Raw genomic sequence first — 23,198 nt, 5'->3', positions numbered from 1 at the left:
TGGCCAGAGCTCTAGGTGCCCTTATGCAGGTTCGGGGTCCTGGGAGAACCTGGATAAAAGCCTGTCAGTGGTCAGTCATGTTGAGCCACTCACTTGAGAACTGTCAGTCTGACACCAAGCAGCACAGGAGATCAAAAGCCTCTTTTAGCAAATGTGCAGGGCTTCCAGAGGCCTCTGGCTGCATCATGTGTGCTCTGAAAGCTCTGAAAGCTCTGAAAGCTCTGAAAGCCATGTGATCCAGAGGCAGTCACCTCCTCGCTCCCCCAGGGAGCTCTCCTCCATCCCCCAGGGAGCTGTCACCTTGGAGTCCTGAAGACCAGGGAGCGGAGCAGGAGTGAAGCTCTGCCACGCTGCCCCGGAGCATCGTGCAGGGGCTGAGGACACCCAGGATAGCTGGTGGCATCAGGATCTGTCCTGTGGAAACTGAATAGAGCAGAAAGAACACCAGAGAGCAGCTCCTGGAACCACCTATTTCATTGTTCTAGGTTTGGGAGGAGGTTCAAACTCAGACACTCGGTGAGCCCTGGAGAGCTCTGTAGCTGTGACCAGGGCTGGGAGATACTGTGACCAACTCCGCATTCATTAGATGGTTCTGCGTGCCCAGGAAGGGGGTCTGGGTGGCCAGTGTCACCCAGATTGCTCCACTACACCTTTTACTTATTCATCTGGACTTGTGGATATAAAATAGCTCCTGGGTTTCGGACTCACATATTTTCATAGATCCAGGAGTATTAAGTGTTAAGGAAAGTGAAGAGTTAGAAGCTGGGAGAGCAGATGGGTGGCAGAGGCTGTTCTTCACTGGAGTGTGTGACACACCTTCACATGCAGCTAGGACACACTGAGACACGGTGGCTGGTGCTGTGTCAGCTCAGCAGCCCTTGGCCTCGAAGCCTGAACAGCTTCTGTCAGCAGAGGGTCCACTGGGCGTCTTTCTCCTGACTAAATTCACTTATTTAATATGTCTGACAGGGAGGCAGAGTCGCAGGGCGGGCGAGCTCGCAGCGGCCGAACGGAGAGAAGGAATGGCGCCGGCTGGGGAGGCGGGCAGGCGGCAGCCGCGCTCGGCCCGCTCCGCCTGACCGGCTGGGCGCACACGGCCCGCACCGCGCTGCTGCGGGAGCACATGGCAGCGTGAGAGGCCGGCGGCGGGAGGAGCAGGCGGCGCCGAGGCCGCAGGGCCGCATGGACAGCGGCGCCACCCCGGCCGGCCCCCATTAGGGCCCCCAGTCTGCGGGCGCCATCCCCCGATCATGGTGCCTCGGCGGCTGCCTGGACTAGGGACGGCCGGCCGGAGCCGCTGAGCCCCGCGGCGGCCGCGAGCTGCATGGGGGAGCGCGGGCCGCGCTCGGGAAGATGCCCCGGCCGGAGTTGCCCCTGCAGGAGGGCTGGGAGGAGGCTCGCGACTTCGACGGCAAGGTCTACTACATAGACCACAGGAACCGCACCACCAGCTGGATCGATCTGCGGGACAGGTACACCAAACCGCTCACCTTTGCTGACTGCATTAGTGATGAGCTGCCACTGGGATGTGAAGAGGGCGTATGACTCACAAGTTGGAGATTACTTCATAGACCACAACACCAAAACCACTCAGATTGAGGATCCCCGGGTACAATGGCGGCGGGAGCAGGAACACATGCTGAAGGATTACCTGGTGGTGGCCCAGGAGGCTCTGAGTACACAAAAGGAGATCTACCAGGTGAAGCAGCAGCGCCTGGAGCTCGCGCAGCAGGAGTATCAGCAGCTGCCTGCCGTCTGGGAGCACAAGCTGGGCTCCCAGGTCAGCTTGGTCTCTGGCTCATCATCCAGCTGGAAGTATGACCCCGAGATCCTGAAAGCCGAGATTGCCACTGCAAAATCCCGGGTCAACAAGCTGAAGAGAGAGATGGTTCACCTGCAGCATGAGCTACAGTTTAAAGAGCGTGGTTTTCAGACCCTGAAGAAAATCGATAAGAAAATGTCTGATGCCCAGGGCAGCTACAAACTGGATGAAGCTCAGGCTGTCTTGAGAGAAACCAAAGCCATCAAGAAGGCCATCACCTGTGGGGAAAAGGAAAAGCAAGATCTCCTTAAGAGCCTCACCATGCTCAAGGATGGCTTCTGCACCGACAGAGGGTCTCACTCCGACCTGTGGTCCAGCAGCAGCTCTCTGGAGAGCTGCAGCTTCCCACTGCCGAAACAGTACTTGGACGTGAGCTCCCAGACGGACATCTCGGGAAGTTTCCGCACCACCGGCAACAATCAATTGGTAGAAAAGGTCAGACTGCGTCTTTGATATGAAGAGGCTAAGAGAAGGATCGCCAACCTGAAGATCCAGCTGGCCAAGCTCGACAGTGAGGCCTGGCCCGGGGTGCTAGACTCAGAGAGGGACCGGCTGATCCTCATCAACCAGAAGGAGGAGCTGCTGAAGGAGATGCGCTTCATCAGCCCCAGGAAGTGGACCCAGGGGGAGGTAGAACAGTTGGAGATGGCTCGGAAGCCTCTGGAGAAGGACCTGCAGGCAGCCAGGGACACCCAGAGCAAGGCTCTGACAGAGAGGTTAAAGTTAAACAGCAAGAGGAACCAGCTGGTCAGAGAGCTGGAGGAGGCCACCAGGCAAGGTGGAGCTTCTGCTCCTGGAAGGCACCAGGGGCTTCCGGCCCTTGGGTTGCATCACCACTATCCACGAGGACGAGGTGGCCAAGACCCAGAAGGCAGAGGGGAGGTGGCCGCCTGCAGGCCCTGCGCTCCCTGTCTGGCACCCCAAAGTCCTTGACTTCCCTGTCCCCACTTTCCTCCCTCTCCTCCCCGTCTCCGCCCTGCTCCCCTCTCATTGCTGACCCTCTTCTGACTGGAGATACCTTTCTGAGCCCACTGGAGTTTGAAGACCCAGAGCTAAGTGCCACTCTGTGTGAGCTGAGCCTCAGGAGCGGCACCCAGGAGAGATACCGGCTGGAAGAACCAGGAGCAGAGGGCAAGCCTTTGGGCCAAGCTGTGAATGCAGCCCAAGGGTGCGGCCTCAAAGTGGCCTGTGTCTCAGCCGCAGTGTCAGACAAATCAGTGGCTGGGGACAGTGGTGTGTACGAGGCTTCTGTGCAGAGACTGGGTGCTTCAGAAGCCACTGCTGCATTCGACAGAAGCAGCAGGTGCCACACGGATTCAGATTGCCCTGAAGTATGATGAGAAGAATAAACAATTTGCAATATTAATCATCCAACTGAGTAACCTTTCTGCTCTTTCCCTGCTGCAAGATCAGAGAGTGAACATCCGCGTGGCTATCCTCCCTTGCTCTGAAATCACCACCTGCCTATTCGGACACCCTATTGTTCAACGAGATGTTCTGAGTGTTGGCGTCCTACCAAGCCCTTCACCAGAAGACCTTAGGAGTCGATGTCTGCACCACCGACAGGAGCCACGTGGAAGAGTGCCTGGGAGGTGCCCAGATCAGCCTGGCAGAGGTGTGCCGCTCTGGGGAGAGGTCGACTCGCTGGTACAACCTCTTGAGCTACAAATACTTGAAGAAGCAGAGCAGCGGGGCCCAAGGCAGCTGGAGCCGCAGGCCCCAGCCCAGGCCTGAAAGCGTGGACGCTGTGTCTGCCCTGCTGGAGCAGACGGTGGTGGAGCTAGAGAAGAGGCAGGAGAGCAGGAGCAGCTCACAGGTGCTAGAAAACAGCTGGAGGTAGGAGGAGGAGACCTGTGAGAATGAGGCTGTGGCTGAGGAGGAGGAGAACGAAGAGGGGGAGGAAGCGGAGGGAGAAGAAGATTTTTTTTTTGCAGAAAAAGCCTCCCCAGATGATCACCCGGCATTGAAGGTGGATAAAGAGACCAACACGGACACGGTGGCCCCATCCCCCACAGTGGTGCGGCCCATCTGACAGCGATAGAAAGAAGAAAATCATTATGGGAAGAGCCAGGAACATAAGAAGGACACAACAATCCAGGATCATATATTATAGAAACAGCTTCACAAGTCTCTACAAATTGAATGCATCTCTACAACACTGAGGTTCTCTCTCTCTTTTTAAATATTTATTTAGTTATAGGTGTACACAATATCTTTATTTTATTTACATGTGATGCTGAGGATCGAACCCAGTGCCTCTTGCATACTAGGGGGGAGCGCTTTACCTCTGAGCCCCAGCCCCAGCCCCTGAGGTTCTCTTTTAAACCAGCTGATAAATGTAGACAAAGTTCCGGTCCTCTGTCTTCATACCTGCTTCGGACACTTCTCAGTTCCTTTGAGGCTCACTTCTGTCCTGAATTATTAGTGGCTCGGGTATGCTAATAGTCACTGTTGGAAATCCAGCCTCCTGGAGAAGACGGTGTGTCTTGTCCTGTCAGGGGCAATGATGATACAATATATTTTCCCTCTTGATTGCTCTGGCTGTCCCAGTAGCTGGCTCTGTTCTCCCTTCCTCCTTGGGTGGAAACTTTCTAGTAATTCTGTCAGCAGCTCCTGTGTGGGGCAGGAGGACTCTGACCAGCACGCCCAGTCTCCAGTGACAGCAATCTGACGTGAGCTGGCAGGTGCACTGGCTTCTCTCTGGATTCCCCATCCTTTTGGCTCTAGCTTCCTCCTCCTGCAGCAAGTGCAAGTGGAACTGAAGGCAGAGAGTGGAAGAATGGGGCTGGAAAGGCTTGCTGCCTGTCTAGAGGAGTGTCCCTCTGGCCATAGCAACTATTTTGCAGCCTCTGGGGCCACTGCTTACTGAGAGCTAAGTCTTCTCATGGGATACTTGAGTTCTTAAGACCCTTGAGGTCCTCATGGAGGCAGAGGCAGAAGAGACTGGTGACCTGGTTGTCAGTCAAGGTAAAGCAAGCATAAGTCTCAACACAGAAGGAAGCAGTTTGGAGAAACATGGAGGCCCTTAGGAGGTTGACTCAGATGAGTGAATCTCACAGTTGGCATTTGAGCATCAGAGGGGGGTTTACTGGGGTCCTCAGGAGGAGACCCACAACTGCGTGTACAGACTCAGATCTCCTCCTAAGACCAGACAGGAGGGGTCCTCCACTGCCCAAAGCATAGAACCCAGCCCTCCACTGCCAAGAGCCAGGCCTGTGTGGTGCAACCAGGCCAGCTTGCTGCCCTGAATTGGTGGCATAAATCTTGTTGGAGTTGTGAGTTCCAGCATTAGGTCCCTAATCAAGATTCTCTGATTGGAAAAAAAATATTTTCTTCAATTTTCTTTGATAAAAGCCATGGTTGAGAGGTGTTAGTTCACATCAATCACTATAAAACTTTTACAACTAACATATCACACTTTTGTTGACAATAAGCAATTGTGCCCACAGAAAAGGTGAATGGGCATTCAGTTTGTGTAAAACACCCATCAGGCCATCAAAGACTAAAAAGCACTTGAACCTCTTTTGGTGCACAGGAAGTTTACAAAACGGCACTCTTGTGCCTGGCTGGTAGAAATGTGCAGTGTTGTGACTTCTTTGGAATGACATCTATTAAAATTAAAAACTGTCTGCCCTCTCAGGAATTCTACTTCTGAGAACATTCCCATAGAAATAGAAATGCCAGTGCACAAGGATGTATATACAAGGGTATTTTTAGAATCATTTATTCAAAGAGTAGCCATAACTGGGGTAATACCAGATACAGTATGGTATATCCAAATAATGTCATGGGATATTGGGAAGTCATTATAAAGAATTAAAGCTATACCAGATACTCAGAAGGATCTCTGAGCTCACAAAGAGTGAGCAAGAAAATAAAATTCAATGGAAATGTAGCAATAAAAGCTCATTTAAAAAACAGTGACACAATATCTATTGTATATTTATATGTTTGTATGTGAATATACACTGCTGATGATTTGATTATGGAAGGTCACCAGGTTGCTTCCATAGTCTGTTGGGAATTTGAAGCCTTATCTAGGGAAGAGAAGCAAGAGGGGAAGAAAGCATGTCCGTGATTGCAAAACTATTAGGGCACGTGTTGTCCCACCTGTTGTGTAAAGTGTGTGTGTGTGTTCATGAATAAGATGCATGAAAGAATGTGGGGTGTGTTATCCTGGAACTGTGGCTGGGTGACAAGATTCCAGGTGTTCTTTTTCAGTGTATTTCTACATCGTCTACCATGATTTGAAAAGAACCTCCATTATTTTTAAGTTTGCAAAAACATATTTTATGTTTTTAAAGTGTTCATCTTATAAAATTAAAATGAAAACACGTGAAAAAGAAAAGCGGGGTTATCTTAGCTACTCAAGATGTAGGGTTAATTTAGTTTTGTTTTCTGGGGTCCACCCAGTGCTGGGGTCCACCCTGGCCTTGCACAGCACAGGCTAAGCATGCACTTTATCACTGAGCTACTTCTCCAGGTCAAGTTGTCGTTCTTTCAAGGCAACACATTGTCAGGGATAAAGTCTTCTACGTATCACAATTTTCAACAGAAGTATGTGAGGGTACGCAGACCAGATGGGATTTCAATTGAGCCTGAGGCCTAGGGTAATGTGGTTGGTAGATAAGGAAGGTGGCAGGTGTTGTCACCTGTGACAGTTCCCACGATGGCCTCTGAGGGTCCCCACTCTCCAGGTGATGGTGTATGACCATCTTTCCTGAAGTCTTCTGAGAACAGTGATTGAAAGGCTGTGGGACATCAAAGTCTGTCTCTGTGTGGGCACCTGTGGGCTCACTGTGGGAGTCACTGCAGGCCAGAGCAGCACTGTGGGTGCCCAGAGGGTCCTTCCAGGCTTGACAGGAGAGCAGTTGCTACGACAGCTGGACTTCAGTCCCTCACCAGAGCTGCCCAGCTGAACTGCTCCCAGATTTAGGGCCATAGCACCTTGGAGGTGGCTGAAGCCTGCTGTTTTCAGGTGTCTGGGAAGGATTGATGTGGTGTGGGGCTGTGCGGGGCAGGGCAGGGGATCTTCAATGCATTTCATGGTGAAGGGGAAAAGAATTTCCAGTGTTTCAGAAGAAAGGCCACCTGTCTGGCCAAACCAGTGGAGAGGGTTTGCTAAGTTGAATTGGACTACTTTTACATTTAAGAGCAAAACACCATGTCATTTTAAAATTGTTAAAATAAAACTCTTTTTAGAACACTATGAATGTGATGATCATATGATGATGTCAACAATAATAAGTTGAAAGGCATCTTCCAAGACCAGTTGTGATTTTAGAACTTCAGATTTTATTATTGCTAATTTTGTTTAGAGACCATATCATTATATCAAAGTTTACCACAAGTCCCAGAATTCTCACTGAAGATGATTACAAAACCCTAAAGTTAAGACCTCTAATTATATAGATAAATATTTAATATTAATAGAACAATGAAAATGAAAAATAGTAAAATCTGGTAGACAAGAAGAAAAAAGACTAAGTTCTATTAAAGAATTTCCTGAATTCACTCAGATTTCTATTTATATATGGCTACATCAGAAGGAAAAGGAATACAAGTGCATAAATAATTTGTAACAACAGTAATGTAAGTGGACCCCCAAGAGCTGGGGAAAGGGAGGATTCTCTGGGGAGGTGTCATGGAACAAGAGGCCTTTGGGTTTCAGGCAGGGGAGGTTGAGGAGGAGCTTGGGGAGTGACGGGTGACAGGGAGTGGACACAGAGGGGACAGTTTACATTAGAAGCACCAGTACTTCCTTTGTGACCCAGTGCATTAAAGCTAAAAAAGGAGCCAGAGCACTTACTTGTCTCTGGGCCGTCCCCACCAGAATCTAGGAAGTTACTCCCCAGCCGGTCAGTAGTGGCCAGGGAGGCTGTGTTCTGCTGAAGCCACCACTTTGGGACTGAGAGCAGCCCCACCCCCAGGAATAGATTCCTCAGGAATCTTGGTGCCCTCCTTCCCTCCCTCCCTCCCTCTCACCAAGTCATTTCCTCAGGACGTGAGGTGATGGTGGCTCCTCTGAAAGTTGAGGCTAGAACACTCCTGAGAGCAGCTGCAGCCCCTCCCCAGGCACTTCCTCAGGGCACCCACCACCTCCTTGTTCCTCAGGCTGTAGATGAGGGGGTTGAGTGTGGGGGTCACTATGGTGCCCAGCACAGCTCCTATCTGGTCTTGCTCAGGCATATGGGCAGAGCTGGGTGTCATGTAGATGAAGATGGCCTGGCCAAAGTAGAGACTCACCACTGTCAGGTGGGAGGAGCAGGTGGTCAGGGCTTTGTTCCTGCCCTTCTGAGAGTTCATCCTGAGGACGGTGAGGAAGATGACAGTGTAGGAGGCCAGGATGAGAAGAAATGGGACCAGCAGAAACACAATGGTTGACATAAATTTCACCATCTCATAGACGGACGTGTCCACACAAGACATCCTCAGAATGGCGGGCATCTCACAGAAGTAATGGTCGATCTCCCTGGAGCCACAGATGGGGAAGTGCATGGGGTAGACGGTGTGCACAAGTGCTGCAAGAGCTCCTCCAGCCCAGGCCGAGATAGCCATCTGCAAACAGACCTTGGGGCTCATGAGGACTGTGTACCTCAGGGGGTTACAGACAGCCACGTAGTGGTCATAGGCCATGAGGGTCAGCAGGATGCACTCAGCAAGGCCCAGGGTGAGGAAGGCAAACATCTGGGCAGCACAGGCCAGGAAGGAAATGCTCCTCTTCCCTGAGAAATGGTTGGCTAGCATCTTGGGCACCGTGCTGGAGATGTAAGCCAGGTCAATGACAGACAGCTGGCTGAGCAGGAAGTACATGGGGGTGTGCAGCCGGGGGTCCAGCCAGATGAGGAGGAGCAGCGTGGAGTTTCCAGCAAAGGCCGTGGTGTATAAGAGGAGAATGATGAGGACCAGGAGGCTGGGATGCCCGAACCTGGGGAAGAGCCCAAGCAGCAGGAAATCCGTCGAGGTTTCATTCTTCTCCATGTTTTCATTCAAGTCTTCAAGTTTGGATTGAAAATCTACAGGGGCAAAATAATACCACAGGGCTTGTGGTGTTTTGTTGACATAATCGTTGTCTCTTGGTCAGCACCTCTCCTTCATTTGCTGCTCACCAGGACTTTAAAACTCTGCATTCCAATAAAGAGACATTTAAATAATTCCATTAAACAATGCCATTACCTGGAAATTAGCAAAGTCATGTCCTGTAGTTACTCTGACTTGGATATATGATGACTTAGTCCCTTTGACTGATAACAATCTCCCAGCCCATCATTCTTCCCTGTATTTTGAAGTCTGGATATCTTTCGGGCTCTTGGCCTTCTCTCCTGGTGGGGGTTCTGTTTCTGAGTGTCCTGTGTACCCACCTCGACCCAGAGGCCTTCCCTGTGGCCCTTTATTACACAGCTATACTCAAAAATTTCAGTTGTCAACCAAATGAACTAGGGCTGTTTATTCTGCTTTACTTGTGATGATCCATAATTTGTATTACATTCAGGTTTTTCCATTTTATTCTAAGTAAGAATAATTTTAAACTTTATCTTTGTATTAAATAAAATAATCTCCTATTTAAGCTAGTGGTCTTTTATTGCTGGGTCTGTAGTTCTTCAATTACTGTTCATTGGCCATAGAGTAACATAAAATTTCTTAAAATATTTTAAGGTGTCATATAAAGTCCCATAAATAATTTTTAATATCCCATGTTTGCAAGGATGCTGTCTAAAGGCCAGTAGATAACACCTTACTCTTTCCCCTTAGGACAAATGAAGACTTATACCCTCATCTGACAACAAATATCAGATGGCGCTTGATTATCACATGTAAAATGTAACATGGAGTCTTTGATTAGCATGCAAGGGGTCTTAGCTGTGGCAGACAGACAAATATTCAATTCCAAATCCATAAATTGATTTCCTTTGTGTACCCTAATGACTCATGTTCAATATCTTTTGCTTTTGTTAAGCAACTAGAAATTTTACTTTCATTATTTATCATATACTCATATACTTTGGAGACTTACATTTTTTCAACATGGGAGATTAATCCTAGGGCCTCACACATGCTGGGCAAAGTCCCTATCACTGCATTATATGCTGAGGCTTTTAATTTTATTTTGAGACAGGGTCTCACTAAGTTGCTGAGGCTGACCTTGAACTTGTGATCCTCCTGCCTCAGTCTCACTAATAGCTGGGATTATAGGTGTGCACCACCAGGCCTGTCTTCCCATCTCATATTCTTATGGCTTCCTTTATTTGAGATAATGAAAATAACTCATTGTACAGTGTTAACAACCAGTGGAAGGAGCCGCCCTTATAGGGTAGAGTCATGATAAGCCTTTCTCAGCACCTCACATCTGGAGAATTTTGTTTCCTCGAGGTACTAGACCCAGGTTCCTTGTGGTCCTGGACTGCTTTTTCTGCTGGCCCCTCCTTATAATGCTTCTCTGTCTTTCTGAGTTTCTGGTTGTAAATGCTTCCCTCAACATAGGGCTTTGTTTTCCCTCTGAGGAGTGAAATGATCCTTGAGAGTAACAGCCCTTGGTGCTCCATTATCACATGTAAAATGTAACATGGAGTCTTTGATTAGCATGCAAGGGGTTTTAGCTGTGGCAGACAGACTGCCATAGCGAGTGGGAAGGAGACCAACGCTGCAGATTAGCACCAACCTGAGCCCCAAGCATGCAGAATGTGTGTGGCATGTTGCTTGAAGACCAGTTGCTGATAGTTCCCTGCTCATGCACAGGCCCCAATTCAAATGTCAAATTGTCATTTCAGTTAGGAATTAGGAGTGAATATAATAACATGGTTTTTTTTTTTTGTTTTAATATCCTTGTTTTATTTATTTATTTTATGTGTTGCTGAGGATGGAACCCAGTGTCTCACGCATGTAAGGCAAGTGTTCCACCACTAAGCTACAACTCCAGCCCCACATGTGATGTTTTGTATGATGAAAATATTATGAGGTTTTATAGGACTACATGGTAAAGGTGCTTTCATTAGGAATGTCTTGGTTCTTCAAAACTTTGTAAGCTGAAAAATCAACGTATAGGGATTTGGATTTTTCATGTTCTATTTGATCTAAAAGACTGCTCTCTCCTCTTCAAAATCATAATAAATCAATAGTCATTGATAAAGCCCTCATGCACCTACTTTAGAACATGAAGTTAAAAGCAGTACTGAACTATGCAGCTAGTCGGAGGCTGTCTTGACTAAAGGACAAGCAAGGAACTGCGAGTTCTGTGGAATGGTGAATGCTTCAGTCCTAAGCCTGGGAAGACGCAGGGCAGCCTGGGAGGTGGCAGTGAGCTGTGCAGCTGGCCTCGGCCAGGCACTGGCTGACGTACTACCAGGACCCGGAGCCCCTCTCCATCAGGACCCAGATCTACCCCTGTCACGCTGATCCTTACCATAGGAGTTGGGTTCCTGCTTCCTCACTCTTCCACGGGCTGAGTAAATACATTTCATAGGTCATGACTCAGTGAGAGACATCCTTCCATTTCACTGGTCCAAACTTACCTGCTCTTGCTTTTCAACATTTTCTGCTCTGACTGTTATGTGCAGTTCTTACACTTCTCTGTTTTTATGTACTGTTTCCCTGTCCAGTATCAGCAAATTTTCTGCTCAGTAAGATATGGTAAGAGCTCTAGACAACCAGAGTTAACCTCCTGCACAGAAAGCAGTTGTTTATTAATAGTGAGTTAGCGTATTCCCTCTGGTTGCTGCTGCCCAGTGAGCTTCAGGTAAACAGGCTCATCTTGGGTCCCATGGCTCCTTGGCATTAACTTAGTCTTGTCTTGAGGAATCTGACATCTGAAATCTCATCTCAAAGGACTAAACTGCATTTCTGTTGCACACCTGGCTGAGGTCTGAGAATAGCATGTGATGGCTCAGTAGCATATTCTGGAACTGATTTAGTCCACCCACAGCTTCTGGGTGCTACAAAACCTGGGAACCTTTGAGCGCTGTCTCATGGGAGTCTGTCCCCAGACTTTAATTAACGACAGCCCAGAATAAATGCTGGGCTCTTAGAAACTCCATATGAAGAATAATGTTGTCCAGCGTTCTGTAGTTTGTTTGCAAAATAACACAGTTGACTTTTTACTGCCCCTATGGAAATGGAAGCATTAAAGAAATTCCAGCTGGGCACGGACGGTGGCGCACACCTGTAATCCCAGTGGCTCAGGAGACTGAGATAGGAGGATCACGGGGTTCAAAGCCAGACTCAGCAAGGGTGAGGTGCTCAAAAACTCAGTGAGACCCTGTCTCTAATAAAGTACAAAATAGGGTTGGGGATGTGGCTCAGTGGTCGAGTGCACCTGAGTTCAAACCCCGGTACGGGGTGGGGGGGAAGAAATTCCATATTGCAAATGTGATAACTAACTGCTTGGGCAAGTTTTAAAGAATGGAGAGAAAATGTAATTTTTTAACAAAAGATTCTCCAAACAAACACAATCCTTGAAGCCGAATCCAGGGTGAGAAAGCCAGCAAGTGTCACAAGGCAATCCACTGCACCCATTCCAATGTCACCTGTGCTGGAGAGTTAGCTCATCTCATACCACTTCACTGAAGAGAGGGCCAGCAAAACTGAACTGGTGGTGTTAAGTGTGACTTGCTCAGCTGGAGAATTAGCAAGAAATCTCATCTAAAGAAAAGCATTCAATAAGTCAAATCATTTTATCTTCTAGTAATAACTCTTCAGATCATTAAGTGGGACTGAGTGAGACGGGGGCTCTTGGGAGGGGAAAGGTTTCTCAGAAGACCATTTTGCTCACAAGGCAGGACATAGAGGGATCAGGAAAGCTGTGTGAGAGCAGACCAGAGACCATGGAGCACTCCCTAAGGGCACTAAGGTCACCCTCAGCCTAGGCTAACTCCCCACCCGGTGGGGACAGATGAATTTCCTCTCAGGTGCTTTATGGAAGAGGCCATCACTCCCTGTAGATAAGAGACTGTCCTGGGAGTCTCTCAGCTTCTTTTGTGATGGTTGTGGGTTGCTGTTTCCCTCTGTTGGCATTTGGGGTGAAGGGTGGATCAGAGATCTAAGGCTCCATATCCAGCTGGATCATTTCCCAAGGTTTCTAGATTTTCCCTGAGAAACTATAAGAGACAGAATTATCAGGTGACTTCATATCCTTTAAAACAGTATTCCAGGATGAAAACATACACCTTGTCACAAGATATTTTTGCATGTCATGTTTGAAAAAGATACACTCCCCTCCACCCCTCCTAGGAAGGAGGGCTTTATTCTGCAATATGGAAGAAACATTCTTTGCTCACTTGCCCCAGTAGATCCACCTTTTTTGATATACAAGTTGGTTCTTGTTATATGTTGTGTTTGTGTTCAATAGTGTCATTGAGCACACTGAGTTAGTGAATAATGAGTCATCGCCCCAAGGCAAACACAGGGCTAAGTGCTTGGGCGCCTCTGATCACATCATCTTCATCTGTTTCCTGTGTTTCTCTTTAAGGACTTACAACCCTTGAGACCCTCATGAAAGTGTAGTGTGGTGACCTCACTGAGTCATTAGCCCTGAACTTGAACTCAGCACCTGGCTGAGAGAGGCTGAGCTAGCTCCACTCGCTCCGTAAGCCTCACACAACTTTCTTGATTCCAGTCACATTAGACAAACTCAGGCCACTTTGAGCAGCAAACTTGTCCCATAGAAAAGCACAGAAACATGAAAAGCATCTCACAAAAGTGCCACAGGAAAATGCTTCTTTACAGAGCCGTTTGGGAAGACAGAGCACAATTTCCTATGTAGCTGGGAACATGCATATCTGGTGCAAGTTTCTCCAGTGCTGTGCACGTTCATGGGCAGCTGTAGAAATGTCTTGAGATGACGAATTCTGGTGAGTAGGCAAGTCACAAGCAAGGAACTGTCAGAGAGGATGGAGCAAGTGTAGCTGATCAATCACTGCAGCTCTCCTTTTTCATTAAGACGTTTCTTAAACACAAAAATCATGTACAAATAGTGCTGTCTTTTAAAACAATTTTCTTCATACACCCAAAATTGAATTATAATCTATTTTAAATTCGGGAAGCATGTATCTTAACTTTACTTAGGTATTTTAATTTATTTTTTTTCTATTATTCCCATTGATGGACACATCCAAGTCAGGAAATCCACTAGACAGTAGTTAAGGAAACATGAGAGGGCCGGCTGAGGGCAGGAAAGGACCGTTCCATTCAGGAACTGAGTAGGTCAGAGATTCCTAGCAGAATTAGGGAGGGAGAGGACCTCTATTTGGGCATTTTTGAATATGAAATCAACCCTATTATTTTAGTAAGTAGAATTTTACTCATGTGAAATTATGCCATTTCTAATTTTTTAATATTTTTTGTTTTTTTGTATGTTTGCCCATAGTTTAAGTTATATACATTTTTTCTATTAATTTTGTGTGTTCTATAAAGTAGCATGCTTGTGGATATTTCTTAATTTTATTGATTTATTTATTTAAGTTGTTGAAGAACTTTATTTTTATGTATTCATATGAGGTGCTCAGAATTGAACCCAGGGCCTCACACATTCTAGGTGAGTGCTCTAGCACTGAGCCACACCCCCAGCCCTGTTTCTTAATTTTAAGAATGTATGTATTGATGAATTATGATTATATTCATTCCCCCGTACTTCCTCTTTCCCTCCCTCCCATCTCCAATCCCCATCCTCTATGGTACTGGTCTCCCTTCTATTTCCATCTCCCCCACTTTTTCTCTTTAATTTCTACATAATGAGAGAAAATACACAAACCCTGACTGTCGGAGTCTGGCTGGTTCCCTTAGCAGGATGTTGTCCTGTTCCATCTACTTCCTTATTGCTGAGTAGAACCCCATGTGTATACAGACCCCATTTTCTTTATCCATCTATCTGTTGGCAGGCATCTGGACTGGTTCCATAACTTATTGTGAATTGTATTGCTATGAACAGGGCTATGCATATATTGTTGTAGCAAGCTGATTTTAATTATTTGGATAAACACCAAGGAGTGGTATAGCTGGTTCATATCATTGCTTTTGAGGAAACTCCATGCTTATTTGATAGTGGTTGAACTAATATACAATCCTATTAGCAGTATGTAAGTGCTCCTCCCCCCCCCCCCAACATCCTCACCAGCATTGATTACTGTTTGTATTCTTGATGACTGCCATTCTAATTGAAAGGAGATGAAATATCAATGTAGTTTTGGTTTGCATTTCTCTGACTGCTAGAAATGTTGACTATTTCTTTATATATTTGCTCGACATTTGTATTTCTTCTTTTTAGAAGTGTCTGTTTAGTTATTTTGCCCATTTATTGATTGGGTTATTCGTATTTTGGTTGTTAAATTGTTTGAGTTCTTTATATATTTGGATATTAGTCCCTATATGTACTTGGCAAATATTTCTTCCCCTCTGTAGGTTCTCTCTTCTCTCTTGTTTCCTTTGCAGTGCGAAGCTTTTCTAATTGGATGCAATCTCATTTATGAACTCCTGGCACTGTTTCCTGAGCACTAAGGGTCCTGTGGAGGAAGTTGGTGTCCCAGTCAGGATGTTGGAGTGTTTCTGTCGTGTTGTCTCCTGGCAGTTGTGGAGTTTCTGGTCTAATTTCTAGGTCTTTGATTCACTTTGAGTTGATTTTTGCACAGAGTGAAAGACAGGGATCTAGCTTCATTCTTCCCCAATGTATCTCCATTTTTCCTGTGCCATTTATTAAGAAGCCTATCTTTTCTCCCAGCCAAGCCTTTGGCATCGAGGTCTCTGCAGTTCAGCAAGCTCGCCACCCCACACCACTGCTGTTCTGCTGCTTCTCTGTGCTGTTGGGCACCTGCCGTTTCCTGCAACACATGCTCAGGCTTGGTTTTCATCTTCCCAGTGCATGTTTACTCTCCTGTTCTTTTCACCGAGAGGACATGTAACCTCATATTTATCATGTCCTTGGCTACCTTTAGATTTAAAGAACACCTTTGACTTTCCTTTGAGTTTTTTCTTTCAAAGGTGAGCTGAGATCGGTGCTATTCATCTTTGTGAAGATTTCTGTAACTTCTTCTTTCTAATGCTTCACAGGCTTGATTTCCATTTCCCTGTGCTTGTTAACAATTTTCTTAAATAAACAAACTTCAATTTCTCTTTCATAAATTTTTACATTAATATATTTCCTGATGCTGTTTAATGTTTATCTTTCACTGCTATTACAAATGTTTGTGCAAATATAACTCAATATTTATCTTCATTCTTTTATGCTTTTCTATGGACATTACTCATTTCTTGTATAGTTTTGATTCAAATAGACTGTGATTGTTTTGATTTTTAAAAATACAATAGATGATACTTTCATTATCAATGATTGTGTAACAGACTATTCTAACACTTAGCCACTTAAAACAACAAACATTGTTTTAAGTTTTCTGAGCCAGATCTGGGTACTGCTCGGCAGGTGTCTCAGGTCTGGGATCTCTCACAAAACCAGTGAAGATATTGGCTGGGACAGCTATCCACTGTGGGCCCAGATGGGAATGGCCCCCTTCCAAGCTCCCTCCCATGACCATTGACATAATCTAGGTCCTAGATGGCTGGCTGCTGGCCAGGGCCACTTGGGCCTTTCCATAGGTCAGCCCCAACATGGCATCCAGCTGCTCTCTGAGTGAGCAACTGAATGAGTGACAGAGCAGGTAACAGTGGGCAGGGCGGGAACCACAGATTGCTAAACACCTACATGCAAACGACCCGACTGTCACCATGATCTGGTTCTCAGTTCTTAGCCAGTGACTCACCCCACACAGGGAGAAGTTTCTGATCTCCTTGTTGCAATTTGGTGGCCACAACTGAGGTGTGTGACACACAATATCAGACAGAGAGCCAACAGGTCCCAGGGGCCATCCCCTAACGTCCATCCATGGCAGCCCACTGATATCACCAAATCATTCTCATGGGGAATTGTGTTTTCTGATTTCAATTTCCTTTTTTCATAAAAATGACATTGTAATTTCTGCTGTATACCTTGTTGTAAATATAAAGGGTACATTCCCACTCCAGGTGGGTAATCTATCATAATCTAAAATGATGTCTCTTTTTTTCTGTGCAGATTCACATCTGATCTTGGAAACTCTGAATTTTTTTTCAAGTTGAGACTATAAAATACATTAAAGGAAACTTTGCCAGGAATGATAACTGTATGCTTATAAATAACAAAAGATTTGCTTTGTCCTCTGGTTAAAGTCACTTTGACCATTTGGTCCATTATGTGGCTGACAGGAAGGCCCTGGTACTCACCTTTTCCTGTTGGGGATCTTGGCCAGTCCTTCAACCCCCTGGCCACCTCTGCTCATTCTCAGAACACTCCTGATGGCTGAGTCTGGGAACATTGCATTGATACTTCTGAGCCACAGGGACTCCTCACTGCATGTCCCCATCTGCTTCTGCATCAGTGAGTTTTCAACTCATGGACTGATACATACTTCTGTCACTGTGACCCAAATGCTGATGAACCAATCGGCCAAAACGAGGGCATCTCAGTCCTCGGCTGTGAAACCTGGATGAGCTTTCACCTGATGTGGGAGGTGCAGAGTACTGCCTTCTAGCTTCCTGGCCCATGATGCTATGTGGCTGTCTGCCATCCTCCCTGTTCCTCTGTCCACATGAGCCATGGACTGAGACTCCTCCTGGCATCTGGCTGCTGGTTCCTGGGATCATTAGATGGCTTCACATTTCACCATGGCAGGTCCTGGGAGACCGGCCACTCCTGTGAGGTCCTGCTGTAATGAAACCCTCCTGGCCCGACACCTCACCTTAGGAAGTTTTCATGGGTCTGAGCTGTGTGCTGTCTGCTCTTTCTCCTGGCTCCCTCATCCCACTGATGTGCCCTCATTCCCCCACTCTCCGCATGGCACAGCTTTCCCTTTTCTCTTGAGATCTGTGAGTACAGCATTTTAACCTCATTCATTCCTTGCCTTCTCCTGATCTTGGCCTCACAATACCTGAATAATAATAAAACTAATATCTCAAAAAAAATTTTGAACCAATCTACTCTTACTTGCTTCTTGTATTCTCTATTTGAATTGTTTTATCTCCTGTAATCACCATAAGACCAATTCCATTGCAAGTGGAATGTATACGTATGTGGGGATGATTGATTCTTCTGTCTCTGTATATGGCTACTAATCTATCCATTTGTTTGATCTTTTTAAGAATCACTTTCAGGTTTCCATCACTGTAACAAAATACCCAAGATAAAAAACTTACAAGGAGGAAAGATCATTCTGGCTCATAGCTTCCGAGGTTCCTCCCTGTGGTTGTCTGATCCTATCACTTCAGTCTGTGGCAAGGCAGAATATCATGGTGTACACCTGGTGCAGCAAAGCTGTCACTCACGGTGGCCAGGAAGCAAGGAAAGACGGGAAGGTTCTGGGGTCCCAACATTCCCTCAAAGACACACCCTAAACAACCTATCTGCCTCCCACCAGGCCCCGCCTCCTGAAAGTGACACCTTCCAGTAGCACCACCCTGGGGACCATCCTTCAACTCTGGGCTTTGGGGGACATTTCTAATCCCAACTATAGCAATCAAGTGTTTGATTTATTGACTTTTCTGTTTTTTATTGTTTTTTAAATTTTCAATTATGTCTATCTTTGAGTGAAAATAGAAAATCAAATGACAATATTCACATTTGAAGTCAGTTTTGAAAATTCCTTTACTTCTCACATTGATCAAATGGGGAAACAATTTAAAAATCATGAATAATATGCCATTGCCATAAGACTGATTTGGTGTGGAGAGTGAAAATAAATCCAATCCACCCTAAAACTAAGAAGGGATTAACTGGTAAGGATAGACTTGGCACATTTTTGTAGATAGAACATTATGTATGTTTCCTGACACATATTAGGTGACTTCAGCAAATACTTTCACATGGTCTTCAGTCTGCTTACCTAGAAGGCACATATATAAGGTTCTAATGTTATTATCCCTGTTTGGTATGAGCAAAGGCAGAGACGTAGAGTGGCTCGTAGAGGGTCTTTCAGCTAATTAGGAAATCTGTAAGAATCTGAATCTTGTTGCTATAAGTTACATGATCAGACTGAAGCTGGAGAAACCACTAATATCTAATTTATAGCAGCAACTAAATGTAAATTAAATGTAAATGTACATGGAAAAAGTTTGATTTCTCAGTGAATTCTCTATTTTAAGATAACTATTAAACATATGAATAAATATCTCAAATTTCTGATTTAGTGAGAAATGTAAATCTGAGCATAGATGATGCTGCTAAGATGTTTGGTGTCTGATCAGAATGAACCAGAAGAAGAAATCAAAATTACATACCTTTATTCTTTCCAATTCTATGAATAATGTTTTTATCTTTGTGATCTTCCTGAGTTCAATCCTTGAAAAAAAAAAAAAAGAATGCTGACAAGTCTCTTCTGCAGCAGATTGGAAGTCCCACAGATCATGGTTCTCCATCCTGACTCAGGGTGCAGCCTGGCTGTCCTTCCCTCACCAGGCACAGCGCTCAGCAGTCAGGGCAGTGTGGGCACGGACATAAGAAGCCATGTGACACAGATCACCAGCTATGTGCAGAGAGAATCCTATTCTTATGCTTACTGAACATAATTTCCTAGAAGAATGGTAAGAGATCTTCAAGAAGACATGCAAATGGCTACAAGCTACAGGAAAACTTTCCACAGAACCAGGTGTATTTATGTGATATGTAATTGAAACTGTGCAAGTCAACATACCTGGCTTGTGATTTCATTTTTAAAATAATTCAAATTGCAATGGCAATGAAAACTTTCCATAAGAAATAAACTACCTTTAAACATTAACTTGTAAGGCCTATGATGTTTACCCAGAATAGGTGGAGCATCAGCATAAAGCCACTGACACAGGTATGAAAACAGGATTGAAACATTTTTGCATGACACAGAGCTTTGAAATTTAACTGACACATTATTTCTCTGATGGCTTATGAATGGTTTCCTATAGGAGGGAATAACTACTGATGTATTCTATCTTTTCATTTTGTTTTTGAGACTGACATCTGCACATTTACCAAATCTAATGATTTACATATAGTTTTATCTACTGTGATCATTGTCCTCTAATACGGGCAAAGCTAATGACAGTTAATAACCTATACCACTAAGAAATAGTGTGTTTTGGCTTTTGAATGGAAATAACTTATTATTATAATTTATTTAAAGTATTTCATAGCTGAGTATACATATACATATATATACACACACATATACATATAAATTAATGTAGTGTTCACCTTGCTCAAATTCCACTCCAAAAATTTGAAAGAAATATCAACTCTTAAAATATGTTATAGACACATTGGAGCCCTGCCTGTGTCCCTTTGGGTCCCCGCTTCACTGTTCTCAGAGAAAGCACTTCCCTTGCAGTGGGTGTGTATCTTGCTTATCAGTTTTTAATGACTGCAGCCAATATGTATGTTCATATTTAAAATGTTAATATGTAAAGATTTTGCAGGGTAGTGTTTTGTTAAATGGTGTCACATTGATAATTTTGTGACCTCTTTTCTTTCAGCCCTGTTTTTTGAAGAGTTTCAATGAATTGACATAAATGTTGTTATTTATGCATGCATTTTTCCATAGAGAAGTATTTAGGTTTCCCACTTTCTTTCAAGGTTCATATCTTTGTACATTTCCTTGGAATGCGTAAGGTGTAGGGGAAGAACTTCTTTAAGTTAAAAGCCATTACTAATTCACTCCCAAAGGGGTGGCACTAATTTAATTTTGGAACATAAATTTGCCTTCTCCAGTTATTTATTCACTTAACAGATGCTAATTAATTTTTCCTATGTGCCAGGCATGATGGTATTGCTGGGGGACATGGGGAAGGAAACAAGCACTGTACCTCCTAGCACAAACAAACAGTGAATGGTTAGAACATGTGACCTCCTCATACCACATGAGCAGGAGGTGAGGAAGGAGTGCTGCTCTAGGTTCAGACCTGGGTCCCTTGGAGTGGGCAGGGTTGAGAGGCAGCGACCCCTGCGACTGTGTGAGGAGATGCCAAGTGCACCCCGTGTTGCCGTGAGTACCTGGAGTCTGTTGGTGGCACTGGGCATCCCCTGGTTCAGTCTCTAGGATCCAGGGTGATGGAGAGCTTCATTATTGATTTCTCTTTGTACTCTTGAATCTGTTTATGGGTTTTCTAGATTAACCTTATAAAACTATTTTTATTTTCTTTTTGGTGGTGGTAGGGATCGAACCCAGGTCCTTGTGCATGTGAGGTATGCACTCTACCAACTGAGCTATACCCTCCGCCCCTTTATAAATTATTAACTAAAGTGTGATATACGTGAGTAAAACATTCATATTATCAGTGTACAGCTCATTTAACACTAGTTAAAATTTATGTAGGGAGGATTTTGTGGTTTTATGTATTCAAATACATTCATCCTCCACCTATAATTTTTAAAGAATTCATATTTTTTAACTTTCATACTTATACAACAGGTACCCTTTTAAAATACCTTCTATTTTAATTGTAGATATACATGTCATTCATGCAGAATTTTTGTTGGAATTTGAAAAGAGGCAATGGAATCAGCAGTAGGTGACAGAGGCCTCTGGGAATGGCAGTCACAGCTCTGGGTCCCCTCAGAGGTGTCAGCTCCTTTAGGGTACAGAAGACCCTTGCAGGAGCTGGCAGTGCAGTTGAGTGGGTAGGGTGCTGAGATTCAGACAGCTTGATTGAGTAAGGCCAGGCATGGAACAGCCTGGGGGAGTCTCAAAATGCAAAGGCACAAAGATGCAAAGGCACAGAGGCGCAAAGGTGGAGGTGTGGAGTTTGGAGGTAGCTGGAGCCTGGGGGAAGCAGAACAGGCCTCAGAGTCAAGGCGGAGATGGGCTGGGTCTCAGTCCCCGAGTCAGTTGGCATGAACAGACACAAGCCCAGTCAATGCCTGTGCCTCCCTGTGCCGGGAAGTGCACAAGGGTGCCCAAGATTGGCGTCCCACGCTTCTCCATTTCAAGTTAGGTAACAAAGAGACAGACCTTCAAGGGAGGTCTCTGGGCCTGGAGGCAGAGGGCAATGAGAAAGGAGGCTTACCCTGCCCCAAAGAAGGCTTAGACCAAGCGGGGTGTTGGAATCGAATGTGTCTTTCGATTCATAGACACAAAAGTACATGTGCTGCTTGATTGGATTCTGAGAAGCCATAGGGATTTTAGGGTCTCTACTGAGATCACGCAGTCTGAAGCCAGCAGGGCAGCTGGACTGCAGCTTTAGCCGATGCCCATTTCAGTTGTAGTCTTTGCCTTCCCCTGGTGGCCTCCACACAGCCCCGAGTCTGTGGGGCCGGGCACTCCCACAGAAACAGAAGGGACAGTGGGAAGCTGTTCTGGTGATAACATGTCAGGCATGAATTCCTTTGAACTTTGGGGCTATGGAGTGAACTTGGACACAACTAGGAGATAGCTAAACTGTGAGTAGGTTTCTTGTGGACCTACTATGAGCTTACAAGTCTGCCAGGAGAGTACCTACGTGGCCCCTACCCTTGCTTGATTAGGGTATTGAAGGGCAATGCTTGGTTGTGTTGAAAAGGACTTGAAGCGGTCATTGGGTGGTGCACAGAACAATTACAGACTGAGGAGAAGAGAGCTGGGACCTTCAATCCTGTCTGGGTTCATAGTCTGACTATGTGTGTTCTGCACAATCCTGCCTTTCTGAAATTCAGATTTATTTCATAGAGAGAGACAATGAATACCAACTATGAAAACATGATTTTAAGCTGGGAAAATAATTTAAAAAACAATATGCCTGTGCTACTGAAAAAGATGGAGATTTTTATAGCTTTACCCCATCAAATTGTCAAATATGTACAACTGCCAGGTTTGTTGTAAGTGGAAAGTTACAATATACTTGGAAAACCAAATGGGAAAAAAAATCAAGAGCAGGACAGCAACAGAAACCAGAAAGGTGGATCTCTGGAGAGGCTTAGGACAGCAGGTGTCCCGTCCTGAGCGCAGGCTAAGTGTGGGGAAGATGGATAGATGACAAGTGGTGGCTGCGGTTCCTAGGTTCCCCTGGGGAGCTGGTTCAGGCTTCGTCAGCAGCGTGGAGGTCACACAGCAGGTGTGTGTCTCAGTTCCCTCAGGCCAAGAACCTGCTGATGAAACTCCCTATTGCCTCCCCAGTGTACCCATCGCCCATCTTTAGGATGGGGACGACTTCGCTGGGCTGCTGTGGTGCAGATTCACTCACTGGGGAGCAGAGAAGCGAAGCACAAGGCTTTGCTCTGCCAGGTCTGCTGGACTCTGCACCAGGAAGGAGGCCAGGGAACACTAGCCGCTGATCCTTGCTGCTGTCTCCTGCATGAGTCCCACTTCAGCTTTCCCGAAGGCTCGCCTTTTCTGCCTGCCCATGGTTCACTGCGCTTTGC

General features: G+C 45.6%; 1 protein-coding gene and 1 pseudogene across 1 annotated transcript; one reads left to right on the top strand and one right to left on the bottom strand.

Annotated features, from left to right (window-relative positions):
* The first annotated feature begins 1,353 nt into the window (after nt 1-1,353).
* Nucleotides 1,354-3,854, top strand: LOC144256413 (protein KIBRA pseudogene; annotated as a pseudogene).
* A 3,965-nt stretch (nt 3,855-7,819) lies between these two features.
* Nucleotides 7,820-8,803, bottom strand: LOC144256348 (olfactory receptor 2T27-like). The gene has a single exon (XM_077801466.1). The coding sequence runs from the start codon at nt 8,801-8,803 to the stop codon at nt 7,820-7,822; it is 984 nt and encodes a 327-aa protein (XP_077657592.1).
* Nucleotides 8,804-23,198: the final 14,395 nt, after the last annotated feature.

The sequence above is a fragment of the Urocitellus parryii genome, chromosome 1 (assembly GCF_045843805.1).
Source record: "Urocitellus parryii isolate mUroPar1 chromosome 1, mUroPar1.hap1, whole genome shotgun sequence".
In the NCBI taxonomy this organism is placed as follows: domain Eukaryota; kingdom Metazoa; phylum Chordata; class Mammalia; order Rodentia; family Sciuridae; genus Urocitellus; species Urocitellus parryii.
The sequence above is the reverse complement of the archived record's forward strand: the minus strand, read 5'-3'. Positions and strand labels throughout refer to the sequence as shown.